The sequence below is a fragment of the Epinephelus moara genome, chromosome 12 (assembly GCF_006386435.1).
Source record: "Epinephelus moara isolate mb chromosome 12, YSFRI_EMoa_1.0, whole genome shotgun sequence".
In the NCBI taxonomy this organism is placed as follows: domain Eukaryota; kingdom Metazoa; phylum Chordata; class Actinopteri; order Perciformes; family Serranidae; genus Epinephelus; species Epinephelus moara.
In genome coordinates this window covers 22,695,196-22,711,911 of record NC_065517.1, presented here as the reverse complement: position 1 = coordinate 22,711,911, position 16,716 = coordinate 22,695,196, and the positions used below count along the sequence as shown (strand labels likewise).

General features: G+C 38.6%; 1 protein-coding gene across 2 annotated transcripts; it reads left to right on the top strand.

The window, feature by feature from the left end:
• Positions 1–2,275: 2,275 nt before the first annotated feature.
• LOC126398961 (cysteine-rich venom protein TEL1-like) lies at positions 2,276–11,082 on the top strand. Of its 2 annotated transcripts, none has more exons than XM_050058634.1 (7): positions 2,276–2,405; positions 2,666–2,802; positions 3,113–3,203; positions 6,983–7,125; positions 7,316–7,410; positions 8,452–8,546; positions 10,893–11,082. In XM_050058634.1, the coding sequence occupies exons 1-7, from the start codon at positions 2,312–2,314 to the stop codon at positions 11,015–11,017; spliced, it is 780 nt and encodes a 259-aa protein (XP_049914591.1). In that variant the 5' UTR covers positions 2,276–2,311; the 3' UTR covers positions 11,018–11,082. The 2 variants fall into 2 exon arrangements, with proteins under 2 accessions (XP_049914591.1, XP_049914592.1); XM_050058635.1 differs by having other exon boundaries at positions 2,276–2,408; positions 2,669–2,802.
• The last annotated feature ends 5,634 nt before the right edge of the window (positions 11,083–16,716 follow it).

Here is a 16,716-nt window from a genome sequence, read left to right as displayed (position 1 = left end):
GTCCAGTTTTATAGTGGTATAGTAATATTCATAGTGGTTTAAATTTTTAAAAATGGCTGTATTTCCTGATCTTCGCTGAGCAACAGTTTTGTGTGAAAGGAATTAAAGGCCTGTCCCATATAGATGCCTGTCCCAAATATAGGCCGGTTGAGTTTAGTGATTTAAGCAAATCAAAGCCTTGGCTATTGATAGAGGTTTTACGGTATTCACAATCAAAAGAATTCTGACTTTTTTCCTTTGAAAAATTACTCAAACTGATGAATTAATTATAGAATTAGTGAACAATTAATTTAATATTGTACAAGTAATTGATTAATCCATTAGTTGTCGCAGCTCTCGTCATAAGCTAAGATAATGTTACCTGAGGGAGCCAATTAGCGCTCAGTTCTATTAATAGGAACCAGTCTTTGTCCAAGAAAATAAATGGACTTAGTGTTCAACTGGCAGGTTTATATCAAACCTAACTTGCATCAGACACGCTAATCAGTGTGCATAAGGTAATTCGTGGTGCAGCATCTCATTGGCTTTGAGTGTTGGCTTGGCCTCTACATCAACGATATATACAATTTTGACATCCAGAAACATTATATACAGGTGCTTCCAAACCGACCTTGTTTGGTTCTGACTTTTGGACTTTTTAGTTTAGACTTTTTGACCCTAACTAAAATTACAGGTGGGACACCTCACCCAGACCAAATAGCCAAACCTGGGTCCGATTAAAAGAGGTGGTCTCTGTCCAGATCAAACTGTGCAAAGTGAGGACATTTTGGCTGGTCCTCACCTTTTCAAAGGTTTTAGCGAGAATTAGGTTTAGGTTAGGGTTCGACATTTAGTTGTGATGGTTAAGGGTAGGGTAAGGGGCTAGGGAATACATTATATCAATAATAGAAGTACAAGAATGTGTGTGTGTGTGTGTGTGTGTGTGTGTGGTTTTTTGACAGAGAGAGTGACAGCAGCTGTGCTCAGAGTAGATAGGTGTTGGCGATCAGAGCAGAGGAGAAATACCAGTAAAGTTGCCAAGAGGTGGTAAATGCACAGTGTAGGTTTCCCAGTCTTTTGTTGTCCTTTTCCAAACTTTTTTGGAACCATGTTGCAGACCTCAAATTCAGAATAAGTGTATATTTTACCAAAAGCAATAAAGTTTACCAGTTGGAACATTAAAAATCAGGTCTCTGGACTGTATTTAATTGAATATAAGTTTAGAAAGATTTGCAAATCAATGCATTCTGTTTTATTTAGTTTATCTGAAATCATGGTTGAACATTAGACCATTGTTTTTTGCTTCATACTTTTTGTTTGTTTTTTAACAGATACATTTCCTCACAACATTTTTACTTCTTTGCTTTACTGTCATTACCATAGATTATTACATTTCAATTTAAGATTATATTCAACATTCAAAACTTCACGTGAAATGCAGGAAGAGCAAGTTAGACAATGTGCAATAAAGCAATAAGAAAGACTGTCATCTATCAGTGCTGTATAGTACACGTGGGAATGAAACTGTGCTTCTTCTGGTTCCCGATGCACAAAAAAAAAAGAAAAAGAATGAATGATGCACATAAGGTGCAAGAGTACAAACAAGACACAAAACAAGGCACAAACATGTAGTGCAACACACAAAAACTGTTACAAGACTGTGTTAAAAAAATAGAAAAAATAAAATAAAATGAGAATTTATAAATGTTAATGTGAGTATAGAATAAGTGTGAAGTGTTAGTTGTGCAATAGCAGCAGCAGCGTTTGTGGGTCCCTGAGGATATTTGTATACAGTAAGTGTATGCATTAAGGGACTTTAAGTAGTCAGCCAGGTTGTTTCTCATTTAGGGGACGTATGTCACTTTGTGTACACGCTATATGTAGAAAAAACAAAACAAAACAGAAATGATGCAGAATACAGAACACACGGTAGCATGTTAGAAGAGGTGAAACCATACAGGCCTGTCCTATCAAAAAGATCTCTATAAGCTGTCAAGGACAGAAGAGGGAGAAGGGTTTTTAAATCTTACGACCGCTCCCAGTGTTAGTTTAACCTTTTAATTTTCAAGGTTTCTTTTGATATTGCTCTCCCTCTTCTCATAAACTTTTTTTTTAAAAAAAAAGCAACATACCGCATGCCCCTTTATCACACTCATCATTAAGAACACATGCACAACATAAAAAAGAGACCTGCAGCTTTCCATACATCATCAGGGATGTTTCCCAGATGCTTTGTTATCAAAATGCCCTGGAGTCTGTGTGTTCAATAGTCACATGTTTACGTGGCGCTGTGTATATAAGTGACACCTGTGGCCTAGTCCTGGACATAACCATGGCGGTGTATACTTTCACCTTCCTGTGCGCCTTGAGCGTCTTTGCTGCTCTCCAGGTTCCGGGCACCGACGCATTCTTTTTTGATTGGTTTGTAAGTAAAATTGAATGTCCTCTCTAATAGGGAATTTTATTGGGTGTTTATTTCTTGTTTGATAATCTGACAAATGTAGCTTTTCCTATATGTACATTTCTATATTTTTGCTTCTAATGTGCAATAAACTGACCAATTATTTCCCTTCTGTCTCTGAAAACCATACCTGAAGGGTGAGTGTTTGTAATGTCAAATATTCATGCACATTCACACTTCACAAAATCCAGGTTTTGGGTTTTAATTGTGTTCATCTCTGTTTAGGAGGATCATCATCTTCAGAAGAGGAACAACCCTCTCAACGACTGTCCATCAGCAAAGCTGATCAGAATGAGATCGTGAACAAGCACAACGACGTGAGAAGAAGTGTCCAGCCCACTGCTAGCAACATGATGAAAATGGTAACATCCCGATAATGCAATAAAATAATTTCAGAGTTTTGAAAGCATAGTGTGCTTCACTGAATATAAATTCTCAGCATGGATCCTCACTTGATCTGGCCAATTAGTGCTTGATTTGGTATTACACATGCTCCCTCGTGCAGCAGATGGGTAAGGGATAAAATGATTTTCCAGACAAGCACACAGCACTCATTAATTTTCTGGTATTTACACTATACCAGAAAATCAGTGAGTGCTGTGTGCTTGTCTGGTATATACACTATAATTGTCTAGATGTGCTAATGGCTGATCCTTCCACTGCTTCCCACAGAGCTGGAGCAGCGAGGCTGCAGCCAACGCTCAGAAATGGGCCAACAAGTGTACCATGAAGCACAGTCCTGACAGCTCCAGAACGATCAGCTGTAAGTTCATTTATTGTTTATTTTACTGTAAACTTTACTTTATAAAACTGTCAGCCACACTGTCATTTTACAAACACTGAACTACCATGTTACTTATAATTCTAAAGTGATGTGTCAAGCATTTTAATCTTGTCAGAGTGTAAAATTACCTACAGCAGTATTTTAGACCATCATGTGACATTAGATGCTTCACTGCCACCCAGGACAAATCATATTACTTAGAGTTAGCAGCTTTTTAAGGCTCTGTGTCCACCATATCTAAAGCGTTTAATGGCAGAAACATTAGTGCTCGCAGTGAGTTCATGTCCAGTGCAATCAAAATGTCATGGCTGGGTTTATAGACTAGTTTCATGAGGCAGTTCATTGTGTGCTTTCTTCAGTGTGGCTGGTTTGGCAAATATTTTAAGTATGGGTCTTGTGGTGATGATCATACTAGTGCTATGTCACCATTAAAAAACAGTTTAGATCTATTGAAGAGAACATCATTATGATGTGACAGTGAGGCGGGAACAGCATTGGTATTTGTTCATTTATAAAGCTTTGATGCAGATGCCTCCACCCTGTATTTCATTCGTCTTTAACTATGACCTCACATAATCTTGGTACGCGTTCACAGAATAGGTTGTTGCTTCACAGAACTAGGAAGAATACCTTAAACTTAGACACTCTGCCACCCTTATGGCTGTTTAAATGCCTTTTTCTGATCTTGTTTTAATTGAGTGTACTTGCTGTTTACTATATAGCTACAGCTTAGCATGTATTTCTACTTTTAGCAATCATTTACTGCTATAGTTGTTTGTTGTTTTGTATGATTTCATTTCTGTTTTAATTAATATGCATGATGGTTCTTTGTTTGCTTATTGATTGTTTTTAATGTCTTTGTTCATGCTCGGCATGAATGTAAGATGCTGCTATCAAAACGACAAGAAAAATTACTATTAATGGGAACATGGAGTAAATTAATTTTGTATCTGAGGAGAACAATCTTAAAGGATCAGTGCGTAGGATTTAGGGGGATAAATTGGCAGAAATAGAATGCAATTTAATGAGTATTTTTTTGTAGTGCACAATGAACTGAAAATAAGATTTGTTGTGTTCTCCCTACCTTTGGAATAAACTGTTAACATCTACACAGTCTTCGTTTATGGAGATCATCATGTTGCCCCACCATGTTTCTACAGTAGCCCAGAACAGACAAACCAAACACTGACTCCATATCTGGCCATTCGCGTTTTCATTAGTTCAATTAGTAGCAACATATTATTTATTATTAGGATTTGTAAAGAGAAACTGCTTTATTAGGTGTTTCTGGTGATTAAAATCACCTAGTCCATTTGTACTGGAGAGGTCAAGACCGTCCTTAGTGACATGCCAGACTTCGTCATAAATATGTGGATTTGTAGCTTGAAACTGCATTATTCAGTGTTTTTACAGGTTTAAATCACCTGGTCTGTTTGTTTCGGAGAGAAAAAAAACCATCTGTGGATAATTCGGCTCACAATAAAAACCTCCTTAACGTGTAGATCAAAAAAAAAGGGGGGCACACATTAACTTATGAGAGAAAAGGGGCGAGCAAGAAGGCGATTTGTTTTTAGCAGTTTTAATCGCCTGGTGCGTTTGTTTTGGAGAGGAAGAGACCTCTGTGGATTATTCCGCTTCCGTAAAAAACCTCCTGAACAATGAACACTCAAGGAAATCTAGCCAAGAGAACTTCTGGCTGGTTGCAATCTGCAATTCACCACTAGACGCCACCAAATCCCACTAAATATTACACATCTCACCTTTAACTGAATTACTCATAATCATTAACTTAATCAAAGTTCAAGCCTCAAGCTGGAATGAGCTAGACACATGAAACTTGCCCCAACTGGAAATGATGTGCAAATGCCTCCAAGAAATATGACTCAAATAGGCCACATGGTGGCACTGTAATTAACACCCAAATGCGATTTTTGAAAGCCACGCCACTCACATCGTAAGTCCAACTGACTTGAAATTTGGCTCACATATCCAGCACCATGTGATCCTCAAAAAGCCTCTTGGACCATAAAAGTCCACCATGATGGATTTTTTGCTATTATGCATAATGTGACAACAGGAAAATAAATAGACTTTTCTTTATTTTGACCTCATCAACACCAAATTTGCGACACAGCCTTAAGGGACTGAGACACACATTTCTACTATAAATGAGCAGGATCAGTTAAAAACATGTCTGCCACTTAACAAATTCAAAATCAATATCAAAAACTTTGGCAAAGGGCGGAGCTTATCAGTGAATTGTGTCGTTCCTGTAACAACAACACAGACACAGGTCGGTTCTCTCAAACAGGTGCTTATTCGAGCATTTCCGTGTCGCTGATACCTCTACTTCTTGTCACGCCGTGAAAACTATTTTTAAGAATAAACATAACAGAGAATGCATCAATACAGTGCAAGAAGACAGAAGAGAAAACAAAATGGCGGTCAGCGCAATCAGGGACAAAGTGAAATAAACACCTTATTGGCTGCTTTTCATGAAAAGAGTTTCCCAAAGCTCTTTAAGTCCTTCAAGCGTCTCTCCAACCGTCTTTCCAACCATCCACTTCAACCTTAGACATTTACAAACAGAAAACGAGAGCCTAGCAAGACATTCTCAACACTGCACTATACACGGCCCCACAGCAAATTCTGCTATGGTGGCACACCTAACAGCAAGCATAAGTTCCGCCACAGAAATACAGATTAATGATGATGAATAATGAACTGATGCCTTAGTAACTTCAACCCTTGTAATCATGTACATTTTACCCTTATTCATCAACTCAGTGACGAGATTTACATTCTAACCGTAATGAGCTAAATTATTAATCCATGTATTTATCTGATTATGAACTTGGTTATGCATCGTGCAAACTTCAAACTCAACATTTTTAAAAAGCACTTACAAACTGGTCATAACTCAAACAAGCTGAGGTGACTTTGCTCAGCCTTGTGAAGCCGAAAAACCTGCTCGCTTCTGTTTGTGGCTTTGATTTCAGGCAAATGAGCTGCTTCCTTCTGGTGGCCAAGAAAGGGCTTGAACCTGGATAAAGTTGCATTTGCCTTTGGATTGAGTGCATACAATTACAGATATGGACCAATAAATTGTAATGTGGGTTGATAAACTGTAATCTCCATTTTGGAAAAATTAAAGCGTGTCTACAGTGGCAATAATGTACATTATTTTTTGAGAAATGTATTGCTTAATTCTCAGCAATAGGTTTGGTTATGTGTTTGTTTATTTTGCTTATCACTGGATTGTTTGTATAGCTTTATACAGTCTAGTTGTAATTTCATGTGATTGTGATATATTGTTTTGGCTCCGAAAAAAGAAAAGAAATTCAGATTAAGAAAAAAATATGTAGCAGGTCATACCGGAGGTGGACAAAATGAGCAGCCAGTGTCTGATATTCAATTTAAAAAGTCAGCAGAGATTCAATACAATGACAGCTCTCAACTCGATCATGTAATTTTTTAACTTCTTCAAAAATCATCTTTTCCTGACAAAGAATTACATGAACAATGAGTGGAGGGACCAATAGATAGAGGAGGAATATATAGTAGGTTTTATGCAAAGAAGGTGGTCATATGTCCTTAGGAATGACAGTTAGGGTTGGTCAGGGTACAGCCTAATTTCCTGGCTGTCACAAAGACACTGTGCAGAGGAGAAGAATTTCTTTCAGGTGTGATCATGAGTTGAGCACACATTAATGATTGGTTTTAAAGAACTGAAGTATACCCCTCCTCTTTAACTGTAGCTAGCGAATGTGGAGAGAACCTGTACATGTCTAGCGGGAAGAAAACTTGGAGCCAAGCTATTCAAAAATGGACAAACGAGGTGAAGGACTGGCGCTACGGAGTGGGATCTATCAACGGAAAAGTGGTTGGACACTACACACAGGTGCCTTTATATCACACAGCACTTGTTAATTCTGACTAACTTTGATCATCACAAATCTTTAATAACTCTAAAGGGTTAAAATGGGCTCACCAACCCAAACCGTGACTATTAAAACAGTGTTATACAACAAATTAATGCCATGAGCTCCGGATGATTTGGGTTTTATCTCCTCCTTTTATCTCCTACACAGATGGTTTGGCACAACTCTAACAAGGTTGGCTGTGGTATAGCCTACTGTCCCAACAGTACCTACAAGTACTACTACGTCTGCCAATACTGCCCACCGTAAGTACAAAACATTTCTTTTCTTTTTAAACATAAATTAAAGTCATATTTTCTCACTTTTAGTGAATATTTGAGCCCAGTCTCACTCTGAAGTCGCCGAAATCCAGCGCGTATGAAGTGACTTGCGGCGTCAGAAACCAATGAAAAAAGGCATCCTTTAACTTCAGCCTGATTCGTGGCTGGTTGCCATTATAGTTTAAAGGCGCGCGCCAGCATCAGGGGGAAACGTGGCAGGACAAGGACGAAAGTTAAGGCGGCAAAAGTCCCACTGGGGCAGGCAGGAGGGGTGGTGGATGGGTCCAACAAACACCAAATTTTACTCGTGAGAGTGGTGTTTGTGTACCGTAAGATTTTAAAGCCAAACCCTGTTCTTTTTTCCTAAACCTAACCACGTGTTTGTTGAAGGAAAAAAAAACTCAGTTTGCGGTGTTGTACCGACGCAGTGCGTTTATTTTGAAAGAGACTGTGTGAAAACGTTAAATTTCCTGTGAAAACAAAAGTGTATTTTGAAAGAAGACAATGTATGTAACAGGCAGAACTTGACACGGCGTCCCAGAACGTCAACAACCAACGCACCCAGGGTACCTTCCATGACCAAACGTTGATATGTGACGAGGACGGAGTGAAAATGTGTTGAATATTTACATGAATATTTACGTGTCTATTGAGGTGAATGGATCCAGGATCAAGTTCTGTTTTGTAATATTAAATGTATCTGGGGGATTAAAAAAGAAGAAAAGAACATAGATAAAAATTTTAGTACATTTCAAACCTTGAAGGCTTTCTCTAAGTACGAATAATTTTGAAAACATCATTAGAATACTGAAGTGGATGGAAAAAAGGGACTGTGACAATGCTCTGCAGTAAGGAGTAAAACTGCAATTTACATCTAATTTGTCCTTCTCACTGAGTAGTCATTAAATAGTTATTCAGAGTGCTTTGCCTTCTCAGATCATAATCTGTGATTTGTTTGCGCTGATATCCCATGTAAGAGTCTACTGCTGCTACATTTAATATTTGATGCTTTTGCCTACATTACAGTGGAAACTACCAGTACGCTCGTCCCTACAAATCAGGACGCTCCTGCGGTGACTGTCCCAATGGCTGCGACAACAAACTGTGTGGTAGTATTGCGTGTAAGTGGCAAATACTGGAAGACTAATTCCTAACATTCATTTTTGTGAATGAGAATGGCTTATTGGAATTTGGGCAACACTTTACTACATTACAAACAATTTCGTTAATGTTTACATACTGCTTAAAAATGCCAAGTGTATGGGTTTGCCTTTACACCTTAACTGATTTATTAAAACATTAAGTTTAGTTTAGCTTATTTGACATTGTCAGAGGGACATTAAATTACTACAAAATGTCAAAGGTGAAATAAAATCCAGGATGTTTTCCACTGTAGTCTTTAAAATAGAGTTATAACGCAGGACTAGGTTGCATCACATATAATAAAACAATATATTAAAAACCTAAATTACCTTCCCAACAAGTCAAATAGCGAAAAGTAAAATGTAAATATTACATACCAGTTATAAATAGATGAGTTAAAGCTACAGTTGGTTACTTAAATGAAAATAACTTTGTGTCATATTTGCTAACACTGTCACTAGATTCTTAAAGAAGGGCAGGAGACAGTCTGTGAAAAAAAATCATGTCTAACCTCCTTTGACTACTGTCTCCAATGACAGTGGCTAAAATCTACCATGGTGCACCAAAAACAGCCAACCAGAGATGAGGAGTCTCTGATGCAGCTGTCCATCATGTCAGTCACTGCTTGTGAACTGCAGTCAAACTGTCAAGCTAAGCAGCGCTGATCAAATTTAAAACAAGATACTATTAGCTGCATTGCCTTTTTATCATCTCAAAGGTTTTCAGAAACATATTTTAGTGTACTGTTTAGCTGTAAAATGAGAAAATTTGTGACCCAGCTGTGATTTTGAAGACAGTCGACCAAAGTGTCAAGCAACGCCCACCGGCCAGACCAACATTTTCATTTTACAGTTAAATAATAGGGGTATTAATCTCATCACGTCTCATCACGATACGCATCGATACTTTTGACAATGATACGATATTTGCCGATATTACAAAGTCTCCCACAATACAATTCAGATTTGCAGAGGACACAGCAACCCCTTTGTTTTTAGCTTTTGTCCATAAGTAAAAAAAAAACCCAACATAAATAATGTAAATAAGTGCAGTAAAGTTTACTTTAAACGGACTCCACTAACACACATATAACAGCACGTGGAACAAGTTCACCCTCAGGCTTTTCTATTAGAAAGACCTTTCTGGAAGAAATGATTTCACTTTAACCCAAATAATTATCTTTTTCCTAAAACTTCAGAACTATTTGGCCTACAGCCCTAAAGGCATACTTCTCCCTCTTCTTCTCTCCCAAACTTCACCATGTTTTATCTCGTTAACAGTATTGTTTACATTCACCATGTGCTCTGTCTGTTGACCCTTATTTTCTCCATAATCTATCATATTTTCACACTGCTGATTTATTTTCCGAGTAAATAACGTTATCCTCGTCATCTTTCTCTTGACTGCTTGACATCTGCCTGCCGCTGTTTGGCAGTGACACAGACCCTCAAAGTAAAAGTGTATCCCAAAAATGGAGATATAGATCATATTTTCATTTTGCATCGATGATACTGGATCATTGATCAATGAATCGATATATTGATCCAGACTGATGGATTGTTACACCCCTACTAAACAGTACGCTAAAGTATGTTTCTGAAAACATGAGATGAGAAATATGCAATGCAGTAACAGAATTTTGATTCACATTTGATCAGCGCTGCCTAGTTTGACAGTTTGACTGCAGTTCACAAGACGTGATTGACATGATTCACAGCTGCGTTTAAGACTCCTCTGCTCTGATTGGTTGTTTTCATTCATGTGTGGTAAGGCCATTAGAAGCGTTACAAGAGCAGGCAGAGGAGCATGATTTTTTTTTACACAAATTATCTGTCTTATTCAGTGTTGTGTGAATATAGAGACAGTTTCAGCAAGCTTTTTTTTTTTTTTTTTTGAAGTTACCAACAACAGCTTTAAACCTCAGTGAGTGAAGCCCACAAAGTTTCTTTAAGCACAGACAGAAATAATAGAAAAATATAAGCAGAAGAAATAAATATGTCCTTTTTTTAATTCATTCATGACCATGGTATACATTTTATAAGCAGGACAGCTAAGTAGTTAGCTTAGTATATACCTTAGTATAAAGAGATTTTTTTGAGATAATAGGGAGACCACCCAGCTTCCTCATTTTTGCTACCTTCAGTTTTGCATTATGTTTTTCCTGGATTTCAACGTAATGAACATGACAGTGCAGCTTTCTTCGACTCCAACCAGTGAGATCATTTCTGCCTTCAGAACATTGTTGTAAGACTCCAATCTGACTAGTGAGCTCTATTTGAGTTTTTTTTTTTTTTTATGCATTCATTCTGCTTTTTTTCTGTCAGCTGGAGGCACCTCACAACGCTGTCGCTACAAGGACAAGGCCTCTAACTGTCGCTCGTTGAAGCAGCAGCTGAGCTGCAAACATGGCCTGGTGGCTTCTTGGTGTCCCGCCTCCTGCAAGTGTTGATTTAATGCCACAAGTCCACATGGACTCTGAGTAATCAGTCACTTTCAATAAATGATACACTATGACACTTGTGTCCCTCAGCTGATTATTGATCAGGTCAAAAAGCCTGAAGTACAACCCGAATTCCAAAAAAGTTGGGACGCTTTGTAAAGCGTAAATAAAAAAACAGAATGCGATGATTTGCTAATCCTTTTCAACCTGTATTCAATCAAATAAAGTACAAAGATATGTAATTTTCAAACTGATAAACTTTATCAATTTTTGTAACACTTATTCTGAATTTGATTCCTGCAACATATTCCAAAAAAGTTGGGACGGGGGCAAAAAAAGACTTCGAAAGTTGCTGAATGCTCAAAAAATACCAGGTAAACAGGTTAATTGTTAACAAATGACAGCATCATTATTGAGTTTGAAAGGGGCATCCTTAAAAGGCTCAGTTGTTCACAAGAAAGGATGGTCATTTTGTGAAAAAACTGTGTGAGCAAACAGTCAAACAGTTTAAGAACAAAGTTTCTCAGTGCACAACTACAAGGAATTTAGGGGTTTCACCATCTACAATCTATAATATCATCAAATGATTCAGAGAATCTGGAGAAATCTCTGCATGTAAGGGTCAAGGCTGAAAACCTTCGACCCCTCAGGATGCACTGCATTAAAACCAACATGATCGCATAAAGGATAGTACAACATGGGCTCAGGAACACTTTGGAAAACCACAGCCACTACACACAGTTCATCACTGCATCTACAAATGCAAGTTAAGACTCTCCAGTGTAAAATTAAAGAAACGCAGCCGACTTCTCTAGACCCCAGCTCATCTGAGATGGACTGACACAAAGTGTAAAAGTGTGCTGTGTTCTGACGAGTTCACATTTCCAATTGTTTTTGGAAATCATGGACATTGTGTCCTCTGGGATAAAGAGGAAAAGGACCATCCAGATTGTTACCAGTGTGAAACTCAACGCCGGCATCTGAGGTGGTATGGGGATGTATTAGTGCCCATGGCATCATGGGTAACTTGCACATCTGTGAAGGAACCATGAATGCTAAAAGGTATATACAGGTTTTGGAGCAACATATGCTGCCATCCAGACAACGTCTTTTTCAGGGACGTTCCGTGTTTATTCCAGCAAGATGATGCAGAGCCACATTCTGCACGTATTACAACAGCGTGGCTTCACAGTAAAAGAGTGAAGGTATTAGACTGGCAGGCTGCAGTCCTGACCTGTCTCCCATTAACAATGTGTGGTGCATTACCAAGCAAAATTGCAGAAATGGAGGCCTCGGACTGTTGAGCAGATGAAGAATTTCACTTTAAAACTTTAACAGCTAGTGTCCTCAATTCCCAAACGCTTACTGAGTGTTGTTAAAGAAGAAGGTGATGTAACACAGAGGGAAACACGCCCCTGTCCTGAGTTTTTTGAAACGTGTTGCAGGCATCAAATTCAGACTAAGTGTACATTTATAAAAAAAAAAATAATAATAATTATGGTAAAGTATATGAGTTTGAACATTTAATATCATGTATTTGCACTGAATTCAATTAAATGTAGGTCCAAAATGATTTGCAAATCATTGATCTCTATTTTTTATTTACATTTTACAAAGCATCCCAACATTTTTTGGAGCTGGTTTTGTATTGAACCTGAGATTAGAAAGGAAATTTACTTTGGCACAGCACCCTTCTGGACAAACACCGCCTGCAGGGGCAGGTACCCTCTGACTCTAAGTGAGGGCTAAACTCAAAAAGAGGAAGTAGAACACATTTGACAGGGTGGATTTGGCAGGAGTGGGGAGGAAAAATTAATTCCACATGGATTTATTAAAGCTGAGCCAAGTAACAGTTTGAAACCACACCTGGTTACTGCTGCTAATTATAAAGACCCTTATCAATGAGTAATCATTTTGTCCTAAATATATATCCAAGCTTTAAACAGTGTAAATCCAGACCTCAATAGTGACGGCTAACGCTTTAAAATATGTAAATGATTAGTGTTTTCAGACCCTTTTATTTTATCATGATGCACTGATAACACTGTCAGGTAAATTTTGGGAGGGCTTCCTGTGGAATTGGGCTGCATGGATTCTACAGGAAGCCAAAAAGGTTACTTCCTGTTAGATAAGATGGTTGCTTGACTTTAGAACACATTGGCTCCCATTTTAAAGGAAGTGTTGAGCAACTGTTTATAACAAACGCTAAATGGTGAAATGTAACTAAGGACACTAAGTCTGTATAAAATATTTCCAGCTTAAACTACATTAGACATTCTACTCCACTTCATTTCAGGGGAAAATATATTTACTCTGTCATATATTACTGGTTTTATTTTGTATATTTTGCAATTACTTAGTTTAGTCTGAAATGGGAGTCCTTTAGTTTCATTTTTTATGTAAAGTGAAACCATTTTCTGGTGTAGCAGTAATATTACAAGCTGTATTCAATACAAATCAGAATCAGAATCAGCTTTATTGGCCAAGTACGTGTGTGCACATACAAGGAATTTGACTTCAGTAAACTTTGCTCTCAATGTAGCAGTATTGACATTAAGAAATCAAATCAACTCATTTCAAGAATTTTTTAAAATAATGTTTTTCTTAATTTTATTGCAGCGATGGTGCCTCATTCTTTTGTTCCTGAAAACAGATTGAAATATTTAAATTGTACTGAAAAATACATTTTCTGGAGCTAATTACTGACAGAAATATTTTATAAGATTGTATGTTTGCAGAATACTTTATGAAGTAGTGAAAATCAGCTCCACCCTAACAAGCAACAACAAAAATGCTGCTATTACATGATGCATCAGTGATGGTCCTACAACACTATGACAGGAGTCATTTAGCATAAAAAAGTACTTTACTTTTGTTACTTTAAGTATATTTTCCTCAGAACACTTTGGACTATAGCCCACAAATCAATAAAGTATACACTGAGACAATATTCAAGTACTGGGGGAAAAAGGCAAGAGGTCATGAAACAAGGGGGTAATAACTCAGTGTTTGAGATTTTCTTAGAGGGGGATACAAGGCAGGAACAACGACTATATCGTCTATAGTGCTCGCCATTGTTATTACTCGTCATTGATTTTGGCGCACCACTTGATGCTCATCAGTCATTTTTTATTTCAACCAAGAAACCTCTGTTTAATGTCACAATGCCAGATGAATCAGTCAACTCTGCAAAGCAGGTGGATTCAAAGGTTGGACCCGTGCAACCTTGTTACTTTTAATAATGTATTGTACACTATTCTTGTTTCTGGGAAGCAAAACATTAGGCTTTGGACATCCTGAGCAGCAGCAGTGCCCCTGAAAATTTTTATCGGAGTGGCCAGACGGCACCACTGCAAATGTTGGGGTGGGACACCAAAATCGCAAGCCAAAATAAGTTGGGTAAAATCTATGTCAATATTGAGAGTTAAGGGATCGCATACTGATATACTTTCCTATTTTAGAGTTATGTTACTTAATTATCTGATGTGCACAGACTAATGGAGGAACAGTTAACATTTTGGGTGCCACCATAATCCTGTTGTGATGTGTTATGTATCTGCATATCCATGTGTTAGCCAGTTCATTGGTCCTCATATAGGCTGGTGGTACTTTCCCTTAAAAAGACAAATATACAGCCTTAAATTAAAGGAGCACATTGATTGCAAGGAACAAAGCATTTACTCAGAACAAGGCTTCTTGAGTTTAGGGGAGACTCGTGGGTACACAGAACCCATTTTCATTCAGATATCTTAAGGTGGGAGCTCAAGGGACCCCTTTGAAAATGGCTGTGCCAGTTGTTCCTTCGCCAAAATGTAGCCTAAATTTGGAGCATTATTTACTTCACTGCATTACCCTTCCCAACAGGCTTAGCCAACATGGTCGATACCAATGCTGCCTCAAAGCCCTGACACAACAAGCCAATGGTCAGTCATCAGTCAAAGTTGGGCTGTTGGTGAGCGCTAGTGATGCGCGGGCCGACCCGTAACCCATGGGTCTCACGGGTTACCCGCGGGTCAGGTTGGGTTGGGTCAAGAAATGTTCACTTTATTGGCGGGGCGGATGGGGCGGGTCATTAAAGATTAAATATGTCGGATATAGCCTACTTGTTAACAACACTGCTGTAGGTTAGGTAAATGCATGTTACGTAACGTAACCTGCGACCTGACGTCACAAAAGCGCCAAGCAGCGGCCATGACAAACCAGAATCAATGAAGCGGTGAAGATGGAAGAAGTAGTGAGGGAAAGATTACGGTCAGGAGAGTACAGAGTTAAAAGAAAATAAGGCCAAGCTGCTAAATCTCATGTTTGGGACAATTTCTGTGAGGTAGTTAGTGCAGCAGACGACAGCAGCATTGGCTACGTGAAGTGCAATTCCTGTGATAAGCTATACAAGCATGAGAGCCACAAGACGGATAAGTTAATAGCGGCGGGGGCGGGGTGGGGCGGGTTGGAAAAAACCCTGACCTGCGCATCACTAGTGAACGCTAAAGTCAAAAGGGAGTTAGACCAAATCAAACTTGTCACATAAGGCAAGAAAATGTTTCTTCAGCCACTGAGCTCTTTAGCAGAAACGTTTCGTGATGCCTAGTGTTATTGTTCGCTGGTCCACAGTAAATACACTTTGTTCTTTCAACATTGGATTGTGCTATTAATGTGCTAACTGGCTAACTACCGTCAAGACAATCTTCCAGCTTCTCTTTTTGAATGAGGATTACAGACTACTGCCATCTGCTGGTGTGGAGAGTATACGAGCTGGTTGTCCATTGGCTGTAGTCCTTGTGGTGTGTTAATGTGCAACTCTTTCGGCCAAGACAGGGCGACATCAGGCGATACAGCAAGGGGCCTTTGTCGCTGCTAGTTCTGTTGGTTTGGTGTGTCTGGGCCTTTAGGCTGTCTAGTTTTATAAGATGACACTACCTTCATGCTAACTTAAAAACATTAGGGCACCACAGCTGCTCAACTCTTTCCCCGCCACTGACGAGATTTTCCTGCAATTTGTGTTTTCACTGCTATAAGATAGGGGCACTGTTACACATCTCGTGACATAAAACAGCATTGCCATGTCCAAAAACAAACGACTAAGAAGATCCGCTGGAAACAGGAAGAAGATGTTGCAGCATGTAAACAGCACGAAAATGCCGGCGCCAGCGGAAAAGTTTACGGATCTACTTTCTGAATCCGATTTGGTGGAACAAAACGGGATCTCCATGACCTGATGATGTGACACACGGACAAGACCACAGAAGAGAGGGAGACAACAGTATTGATACAGAACGATCACTGAACATGGCGACGTGTCCCACTATACCTCTAATAGAATATTATTTTCTTTCTTTTTTTTTTTTTCATTAATAACATTCAAACTGATGTAAGGACATGATAAAAAACAAAAAATAAATTATAGCTGTTGCGCAGCGATGGGTCGGGTCCAGGCATTTTTAGGCAATTCTGAGCAACAAGCAGAAGAATTGGAAGACATTTAGGAATTTAGCAACACAATCTGCCTTTTGCATCAGCTGAGGCACTCACTTCTATCTCACTGAGCTAATTAGTCAGTGACAATTCATGTGTAGCTTCACAAATTGACTAAGCCAGACGTGCAGGTTTAGCAGCCGTCCATGCATGGAAAAGCAGATTTCAAACCACTGTAAAAAATTCAGTTATCGAAACAAAAATCTGAAAATACACATACTGCATCTAGACAGCAT